The sequence below is a fragment of the Gossypium hirsutum genome, chromosome D13, assembly GCF_007990345.1.
Source record: "Gossypium hirsutum isolate 1008001.06 chromosome D13, Gossypium_hirsutum_v2.1, whole genome shotgun sequence".
Lineage (NCBI taxonomy): Eukaryota > Viridiplantae > Streptophyta > Magnoliopsida > Malvales > Malvaceae > Gossypium > Gossypium hirsutum.
Window position 1 is genome coordinate 35,842,023 of NC_053449.1, and position 10,864 is coordinate 35,852,886.

General features: G+C 32.3%; 1 protein-coding gene and 1 long non-coding RNA gene across 2 annotated transcripts; both read right to left on the reverse strand.

Moving 5' to 3' along the window:
- Window positions 1-484: 484 nt before the first annotated feature.
- Window positions 485-1,525, reverse strand: LOC121225428 (uncharacterized). The gene is made up of 3 exons (XM_041109727.1): window positions 1,385-1,525; window positions 1,111-1,235; window positions 485-926 (listed from the first exon to the last, which is right to left on the reverse strand). Exons 2-3 carry the CDS (start codon window positions 1,178-1,180, stop codon window positions 649-651), a joined length of 348 nt encoding a protein of 115 aa, XP_040965661.1. The 5' UTR covers window positions 1,181-1,235; window positions 1,385-1,525; the 3' UTR covers window positions 485-648.
- Window positions 1,526-4,100: 2,575 nt separating this feature from the next.
- LOC121225429 (uncharacterized) lies at window positions 4,101-5,028 on the reverse strand. Its single transcript, XR_005923308.1, has 4 exons — window positions 4,901-5,028; window positions 4,700-4,774; window positions 4,459-4,599; window positions 4,101-4,302 (listed from the first exon to the last, which is right to left on the reverse strand). It is a non-coding gene; the product is annotated as an uncharacterized lncRNA (long non-coding RNA).
- Between the last annotated feature and the right edge of the window lie 5,836 nt (window positions 5,029-10,864).

The following is a 10,864-nucleotide window of genomic DNA, read 5'->3' on the forward strand; positions in this document are numbered from 1 at the left end:
GAAACAAAATAAAATTACCTAACTAAAGTGTAATGTTTTTTTTCTAAAAAATAAAATTATTTTATTTTTTATAACATTAATTTCATTATAGGTTTTTCTTCTATATGCTCTTTTTGATACAATGCCTAAAACTACTCATATCCCCTCCCCAACCGTTAAATAGAAGAATAATGTACTTCAGCTTACTAAAACCCACATTCTCTTGACAACAATATTGATGGCAATCGAACTAAAACTCAATTAACTAATTTTTAAAAAAAATAATATTTTCATTTAAACATACATTTATAATATTAATTTTTATATCAAATTTCTAACTACTCATAAAAAGCCTAAAATTACTCAATCTTTTTTCAACCCTTAAATAATATTATATTCAAATTTACGTCTTCCTAAATTAACAATTAATTTTGATAACAAAATATATCTATTAAATAAAGTATTTCTTAAAACAATGAGAGGATACCACTCCTTTTCCATAATTTTAAAATCCAACAAAACATCCCAATAAAACTTTCACCCAATTAATCCAATGAAGATAATATCTTAAAGTTAATTATTACAAACCCAAACTCTTGATAGTTTATGCACAGTTTAAATGTGTATTATTTCATGAAAGCAGTAGAGTATATAACGAGAAAGATCATCTTAGCGACCAAGATCACTAAAATTGTTAACATAAGTGATTGGAACATCTATCAGGGCAGCTTCATCAATGATTGGAACATCTATCAGGGCAGTTTCATCATTGATTGGAATATCTATCAGAGCAGCTTCATCAATGATTGGAACATCTATCGGGGCAACTTCATCATTGATTAGAACTCCTATTGGGGTAGCTTCATCATTTTGTTCGACTCCAATGTTGGCTTCTGTTTCTGAACTCACCACTATTTTCATCTTTCTCTTTCTTCCACGCCTACTTGCTAAATGAAGAAAAAACCATGGTTGAATAACTCTCAAAAAGTACTAGATATAGATATGTGTTTTAGTTCATAATCATATTGCTGAGTATTTGAATACACAATAGATATAGGTATTTCATGAAAATTGGAAAGTTGGAGTTAGGGCTAGAATATGCTTAAAAAGTAAGTAGAAAGAGAAAGATACCCTTTGGTGCAGTTGAAGCTGAAATAGTAAGATTGGACATGTGCATATTCTCAGAATTTGTTCTCTCCATAGTTCAAAGCCTCTAGTTCTTCATTTTGTTCTCCAGTTTCTCCATAAGTCAATAACTGCAAAAGTTGAAAACCAATATAATGATGATTGGGGAAGAAACTCTCAAATCACAAAAGAATCGTTACAAAGGAAAAGTAAAAAAAAAATCATATAAAGAAATAAGAAAAATGAACTTGTTTAAGGTTTGGGAAAATAGCATGCTTACTAGCAAAGGTGTTGGTGATTCACTTTGGTTGTTGCTCTCCTTTTTCTTCTTCCCATGCACAGGGAGAATGTCATCTGTTTCATACCTTTTTACCTCAAGAAGTGATCGAAGAGTAATATTGTGCTCTTTATGGCAATATTTCTACAATAATAAGATATTATCAAACACCAGTGATAAATGAGATATATATTTGCCTACATATGGAAAAAATAGATAATAAGAGTTGTAAAAGTCATTTAAAGATAATTACTTTACCAATCCTCCCATTTTTGCGTGGACTTTCAATAACAATCCAATTGTTTAGGAACTTAGACAATGGCTTTAACTGATATACAAAGCATTCAAGATAACCGTGTAAGAAAATGATAATTAATATAGCTATTTGTTTATGTTTCTAAGGTGTGTGGATGTTTACATTGTTGTATCTTCTCCTCGGAGTAGGAGCTTGAGCTTTAGGAGGCAACGTAGAGACATGGGTTGCCTCTATTATATAACCAGTTGTTTCTGCGACTACTAGTTTCAAACCATTTAGTAAATTCTATCAGAACAATAACTTTGTTCTACTAAATATGTAAAAAACTAAAATAGTTTATATAAAACACACATACGTGATAAATAGTTAACCTTTTGAAAGGAAAGAAGTACAAAATGAATATGACAATCTACCTAAAAAACCTTAAGGGTATCTAAACCAGACATAACATATGCGAAAAGAGTTTAGTATTAAAAACCTTGTGTTTAACAATTTTCATAAAATATTTTTAAACCATAATCTACCATCCAAAAATAAAATTGTAAGTGTTCATTTACTTTAATTTTTTTTTTGGAAAACTAAAAACGTTTTCACTATTTGTATGAAAATTTTTTTATCATTTTTTATTTTTAAAAAATTATGAGCTAATATAGAAATGTTTAGTGTTAAACTTAAAGGGATCTTTTTTTCTCTCACTCTTGTTTATATTATTGGGGCATTGCTAATTTACTTTATTCAAAATGCTTTCAGGTGGTGCAACCTAGCTAAAAAAATCTACAATAGGCTTTTTTCTTTGTAATGTTGGTAGGATGAAGATTGGTGGAGTTGAATAGAATATATATATATATACTCTTATTTAGATTGCTGGTGCATGACTCAAGTTCTTATTCTTCCTCTCTTTGTTTTTAGTTTTGATCTCATAGATTTATTTCATGGGAGTTTATATGAAACATATTGATGTGACTTAACCATAATCACAATATCTTGTATTAAATAGGTACATACATTTCAGTTGGAGAAAGTTTTATTTTTACTCTTAAATGCAACTTTAATTAAGCTAGGTTTTGTTCAACTGTGTTAAGGTTATGTAGACCAAACCAAAGAAAGAAATTCAATCCTGTCTTTTCTTTAATTGAAATATTAATAATTAAAAATGAAGACAATAAAACAACACTCACTAAATCTTAGCATAACAAGATAGAAATAACTTATTTCTAAAGAAGAAGAAGTAGCTCCAAATTAAACAAAATACAAAAGAAAAGAAAAAAAACCTACCCTAAGACAATTTAAAGCTAGGCATAGTCAAATTTACAACTTAAAAGAAAACTTGTATTTCCTAAAATAAACTTTTGGCTTTATGAGTGCAAGTTATTTGTAAGATTACAAGGTTCAACAACAAATAAAGTTTTAGAGAAAGAGCAAACCATATTATGAAGATAAATGAAAATGGACTCAAGTGGCGACTGTTTATGACTGTAAGGAGATTGAAAACCCATGTGTTGTTCATAAATTTGATATGGAGGATAAGCAAGCCATCAAGGTTGATGATGGTTGTTGGCCAATTGGATAGGTTCTTGGTGGGGATTACAAAAGGGTTTTATGAAGTTGAAATTGTTAAGGAGAATTGAGTCTTTGACATTAATGTCAAGAAAATGTCAAGGAGGGAGTTCCTGATGGAATTTGAAGGAATGGTTTGTTGAGATAGATTATTGGTCTTGTTTCACCTTTCTCAAGCATAGAACTACATGGGTAGCGATTTGTGGTATTCCCTTAGAAGCTTGGAACTAAAAAACATTCCAGAACATTGCTTGAGCGTGGGGTGATCTTCTGTCAATGGAAAGTAACTCTCTCAAATTTTAGGATTTACTGAAAACAACAATGCTCATCATTGGAAATGGACTTAAGAAGATTTGTACTATGATTCATCTTAATTGCGACGAGATGCAATACCAAGTTAGAGTTGCAAAGTTAGCTAAAGGGAAGAATTTCTACTTTGGGTGTAGAGGCTGCTACATCAATCTATATATAATAGCCAGGTGGAGGTCTTTTTCCCGATGTTAGAGATAGCTCTAAAGATTCCTTAATGGACTTGGATTTCTTGAACAAAAGTGAGTCTTATATTGTGAGGTAGAAGAAACATGGTAGACGAGAAAAGTTCTTAGGCATAGGTAGGTAAATAATCTTACTTATAATTTCTATTATTAATAGGTGAATTTCTTAGGTTGAAGATATGATATTGGCCTTAAAAATTTAAATTGTAAATGGGAAGGGGTATTTATGGGTACAATGTTTTATGGGTGGTTTACACTATGATTAAGAAAATTAATCTTTTCTAAGGAATACATACAGAGAGAGGGGGTAGGTAGTAGATATAAGTATTCGTTATATGTACTTAATTAAAATTGAAAAGTTGGAGTTAATGGTAGAATATGCTTAAAAATGAGTAGACAGAGATACCTTTTGGTGCTGAAGCAGTAGCATGATTAGGCATGTATATATTATTGCAAGGTTCTATCATGTAACATTGTTCTTTGGGAATACGCATTCCCGTCTTTGGAGAATTGTAGGTATCCACATTTTCAATATTCTCATCATTTATTATCTCCTTAGTTGAAGCATCTGGTTCTTCTATATTCAATTGTTCAGTTTCTTCATAAGTCAATGTCTGCAGAAATTGAAATGCCAATATAACAGTGACATGGGAAGAAACATTCAACTCTTAAAAGGATCATCACCAAGGAAAAGTTAATTTTTTTTATGTAAATAAATATGAGAACTAAACTTGTTTTGGTTTTAGAGTTTATGTAACTAACACACTTACTAGCAAAGGTTCATGTAATCTAATTGTGTATTCGTTCTCCTTTCTCTTCATTGCACACCTAGGGTAAATGCCTCTCGATTCATACCTTTCCACCTCAGCTAGTGATCAAAAATTAAGATTCAACTCTTTATGTTGATAATACTGCAGTAATGAGATATTATTAGACAACATTGATAAATGATATATGTTTTTGTTAAAAAATAAATTGGAAGAGTTGTAAAATTCATTTAAAGATTATTACCTTATCTATCCTTCCATTTGAGCGTGGCCTTTCAGAAACGATATATTGATTAATGTATTCAGGTATCAGCTTTAACTGACACGCAAATCATTCAAGACAACCATAATTATAAAACAAAATATCTAGAAAAAAAATAATAGTAAATAGAGTTATGTGTTCAATTTCTAAGGTGTGTGACTACTCTTGAAATTAGGTTCTTACCCTCTTGTTTCTTCTCTTTGGTACTTGGACTTGAGCTTCAAGAGGTGCGACAGGAACAAGGGCTACTGTTCCTGGGTCTATCAATTTTAAACCATTTGTTAAATCATGTCAGAGATAAGGACAATAACTTTGTTCTACTATATAACTGTAAGTAAAATTGTACGAGCTCGTCTCGCCGTGACCTTCTCTTGAATTCACATTGCTATATATTTAAAATATGAAAGAATAAAAAAATTTACCTAAAAAAACCTTATGGTAATGATAGAAAGTAAGAAACTACGTGTTTTTTACTTTTTCAAAATGAGACATGTTTTCGACAAATAATGGTAGCCAAACAAGACATAACTTATGTGGATAGTGTTGAACAACTTTTAGAAAATCTTGTTTGGAGTTAAACTAACTTCCAAAAGTAAATTTGCTATTAATTTAAGTGTTGATTTGCAAGTAAACAATAGCTTACAAAAATTAATTTTTGAAATCCTAAATTGTTTTTACTATTTGTATGAAATAAATTTTACCATTTTTTATTTTTAAAAAAATTATGAATTGATGTAGAAAAGTTTGGTATTAAACTTAAGGGATCAAACTGTTTTCTCTTCATCACCTCTAGCTCTACACTTATTGATATTAAAGCTGCAACCAATTTTCCTCCAATTTAATTTAGAGATTATAGGGTTGCTTTTCCATGGGTTCAACTTGGAGACATTATAAACATTGCACGTCATTGGGGAAGATTTTATCTTTATAAAAGAGAACACTCTCAATCTTTCTAATTTCTCTAAAGGTGCGGTGTTAATCACAACTAACCAATTGAAAAAGTTGATGAATTGTGATATTAGAATGCAGATAGGAGCAGTATCTAATAAGAGTACTAGAAGTTGGTGATATCTCATATTTCTAAAAATGGTAATGTTAGGGCAAAACTGTTGCCATAGAGTTTGAAGATTCTTCCATGGAACATGAGATGGAGGGAGACAAATGTGTGCAGGAGGACTAGATTTGGTTGGTTATCGTGGTAGGGGAGTTTTATGCTAATGCCTTGGTGAGTGGAGGTGGATGTTCGACTACTTTTAAGTTTTGAATTTGTTCAATTTTAGTTTTAATTATAAAGGTGTCGTCATGGATTATGCATGGGATTGGCAACCTGTTGAAGAGCAGTATGTCCATTATGTTCTACTTTTAGTCTAGGGGTTTTATTTAAGTGGTGAAAGGTAATATTGAATTTGTTTTATGATAGAATTTAGGGAATGGGCTCTTGGGAGGTTTTTCTAATGTTTAGCGAGAGCCTAAATGATTTTTAGTTGCTTTAGCTAATGTATGAATTGATCAATTAAGCATGTTTTCATCTTGGATGTTAATGTATCTTGATATTGGATATGGATTTTTTTTTATTGTCAAAGCCTTTTTTTGTGTTTTTGTGCATACTGAAATTTGAGATTACTTTCTAAAACCATCTTTGTAACTAGCTTTTGACTTTATAATTAATAAATATAATTTTCTTGTTGAGCAAAAAAGACTATATGGAGTGTAAAAGTTTTCACAATGAAGGTTTTTAAAAAATAATTAGTGACATAGAGAGATTGATTTTGGTACAGGTGGAAAAAATGCTCCCTGTAGGAAGCGCGTTCTGCTAGCGTGGCAGGAGAGAGAAGTAGAGCGTGCCTTGTAGGATGCACTTTCAGTGGAAGCCCATGGGACTTCATATTAACTAACTTGAGAAGGCATGGCGTGACACAACTCGATATATGCATCATTTCTGATACGACACCTAAAATACATGTTATGATCGATCGACATGGAAGCTTATGGGATCATGTACACCATAGGTATTATATATGTCATAACGGGAAAAGTTATGGGCCAATTCCACAAACATGAGGAACAAAAATGCTTTTTCTAAAAAAAATTATGTGCAATGCGCCTACTGCCACGTAGGCACCCTGTTGGATGCGCTTTTAACATCATTCATAGCAAAATCAATCAATCTCACACATAATGTCTCTTATACGAGCCCTTGAGGCCATAAAAGCACATTAAAAATGAATAAGGACTAAATCGAAAACATATACAATTTTTAGGAAAAAGTTAAAAATTTGCATATAGCAGAGGTCAGATGGCCATGTAGGCATTCGAAATAGGGAATCACGACCGCCTCCCAATCCGAATCCATGCCCGTGTAACTCTCTAACTTGGGTAACACGGCCAAGCCACACGTTTGTGTGCCAGGCCGTGTGCTAGGCCGTGTAACTGCGTGACTTGCAACCCTTTGTAAGCTACAAGGGACACACAGCTATGTCACATTGGTCGTGTGCCACACGCGGTTGAGACACACGCCCATCCCTTTGGCCATGTGGATGAAAAATAGGCTATTTCCAAGCCATTTTTCTTACCCAAAGCATGCACACATCTACAACACTTTTTCACATAAAATTAAGCATTCAAGCTGTACCTAAACCATACATAAACAAACTAAAACAATATGTTCTATGTTCATACAACCAATATACCCAAAAGGCACCTCAATCACAACAATCAAACCTGCATTACACATTTGCATAGTTTAACCAAAAATCAACCAAATTGTAATTAAGTTTATGCCAAAACTTACCACTTTGTTCATATATCGAAATTACACTCATTATACCAATTTGTCCATTCAATATCTATCAACTAAACATTAGTAAAATTAGCCATATATGTCAACTACATCCAAAATACCAACATGACCACATTAAAGCATATCAAAGAGCAACTCATAGCATACATTTTAATTATCATTCCAACTTCCATCATTTAAGCACCATAAAGACCATAATATCAACCACTATAAGGCCACTTATACTTGCCAACATAAAAACTATTCCATCACCCAAAAGACCATAATTACAAGCCAAACCTAATGGTTATATCATCAAACAAAAACACCAACACATGCCATTATAACCATGACTTATAAACATCAAAATCTACTAATTTAGCCAATGGATAGTGTGATAGATCTCCGACAAGCATTCAACTCGAACGAGCGTCCAATTTACTATAAAACATGGAAAAATAACACAAAGTAAGTATGAATGCTTCGTAAGTTTGTATAACATAGAACTTAACTTACCATTTCATTAAATAACATTAAAACTTAGCAAGGCATATTCCAACCAATAGCTTGGCCAAAGCCTAAGCATCAACACAAACATATTAGCATACTTGATATAACACATAAGCAATTTAACCATGGATGGCCACTACACTTAATCATGTATCATACAAATATATCATCCATCTTAACTTACATATTTCCATGTATCACCAATTCAATGAAATTCATATATGTACATGCTTAGTTCATATCGATCTCTTACCATTTCCTTTCAAAATCATGCTCGTTGAACCGTTTAAAATACCGTTGTATACCCGGGATAGCTCACACGAAGTGTGCTAACATATAACCATAGTTCGTTAATTCCTTTACATATATGCACGCATGAGTTGTGAATAAGTATGCTCACACGAGCTGTGAAAATGGGTCTGCTCACACGAGCTGTGGGCCAGAACGTAGCTACACGATGTTACTCACACAAGCTGTAGGGTATCCACAACACATGCAGGAACTCAGCCACAGGTAGGACATTCAAGACCAGCACCCGAAACATGTAAACCCTAATGACATGTCATTGTATCCAATAAATTTCTAAGGTTTAAACGAGCCTCGGTAGTCGATGTAACATCGTTGGATATGCGATAGATATACACATGGCAATCCGCAATACATATGTATTTCAAATAAAGGCATATAACTATAATGAAATTACCCAAACTTACCTTGATGATAAAACGTAGATACAGAGTCGATCAATTTGAAACTTTATCTTTGCCCCGATCTAAAGTCGTATGAGGTTTATATTGATTTAAATGAATAAATTCAATTCAATTAAATAATTATTCTATTCAATTCAATCCGAATTCATATTTTTAAAATCATGCTTTTGCCCCTATAGTTTTGATTTCACTACAATTTAGTCATTAAGCTCATAAAATGAAAATTCATGCAATTTCACCATTAACCCATGCTAGCCGAATTTCATATAGATCCCTAGCAACTCATACATTTCATTATTTTTACAATTTCACCATGAATATTTTCAATTTTTCAATCTAATCCCTAATTGACATTTTCAACAAAATTCACATTACAAAAGTTGTTTATCTAACCACAAACATTCATTTTCTTCCATCAAATATAAAAAACCACATGTATTCATTCATGGCAAAACCCTAACCTTTTAATAATTTTGCAAATTAGTCCTTGGGCTACCTAGATTAAACTAGAGCGACTCCAAAAACATAGAAATCATTAAAAATGGGACAAAAAATCTTACCATGCAAGCTAGGAGAGATGACCGAATGTTAAAGCTTCTCCAATGGTTATATTAAACCTAAATTTCAGTTGTAGATGAACAAATAAAGATGGTTACTTTTTTTTATTAATTTTTATCGTTATTGACTAAATTTCCTTTATAACCTTTGATAACATTAAAAAATTCATTAATACCAAGCCATATGCATCCACTAACTTCATTAATGGTGTAATTACCACATAAAGACTCTTACATTAAAGTTCTATAGCCATTTGATACATTTAGCTACTAGAACTCTACTTTTTCTCCTTTTACGATTTAGTCCTTTTTATATAATTAAACATGCTGTAGACATTAAAATAATAATAAAAAATATTTTCACATCAGATTTGTGGTCTCAAAACCACTATTCTGATTTCACTAAAAACGGGCTGTTAAAGCTCTCCTCCTGAAAAGAATTTTGATCCTCGAAAATCTTACCAAAAAAGAGGTTCGGATATTATTTTCTCATAGATTCCTTTGGTTCCCAAGTGGCCTCCTCTATACCGTGTCGTTGCCAAAGAACCTTTACTAAAACTATGTTCTTATTCTTCAATTCTTTAACCTCTCGAGCTAAGATTCTGATTGGTTCTTCGCTATACAACATATCATATTGAATCTTGACATCCGCTAGTGAGATAACATGTGAAGGCTCTGATCGGTACCGCCGTAACATTGAAACATAAAACACATTATGAATCTTTCTAATTCCAACAGCAAAGCTAAGCAATAAGCTACTAGCCCAATTCTTTCAATAATCTCATACGGACTTAGCTTTCTTTTACGACCAAAACGAAGAACTTTCTTCCAGGGTGATACTTTTAAGAACACTTTATCACCAACTTGAAATTCAATGTCTTTAAGTTTTAAATCCGTATACAGTTTCTGTTGATCTAAAGCTGCTTTCAAACTATCTCGAATTTGCTTTCACTTTTTCTTCAGTCTCTCAAATCAAATCAACCCTGTGAATCTTTTTCTCACTGAGCTCAGTCCAATACAACAGAGTTCTACATTTACGACTATACAAAGCTTTATACGGTGCCTTCGAATTCTAACACACAACAACGAAATATATCCTTGAGCATTTGAATTACTTGCTCGGACTGACCATTGGTCTGTGGATGAAATGCAATGTTAAAATGTAATCACATACCTAGAGCTTCCTGTAACTTTCTCTAGAATCATGATGTAAACCACGGATCTTTATCTGAAATAATTGAAATTGGCACCCCGTACAATCTGACAATCTCAGTAACATAGAGCTCAGCTAATCTCTCAAGAGAATAATCTATATGTACTGGAATAAAATGTGCAGACTTCGTCAGAAAATCAAAAACAACCCAAATTGCATCATTCTTTCTTGGAGACAAGTGTAATCCCGATACAATGTCCATCATGAATCATTCCCATTTCGATTCCTGTTTCATCACTGGTTGTAATAAACCAGAAGGTACCTAATGTTCAGCTTTAACCTGCTGACATACTAAAACATCTCGATTCAAAGTCAGAAATCTCTCATTTCATACTTGGCCACTAGTACATTTGTTTCAAATCACTGAACATCTTATTG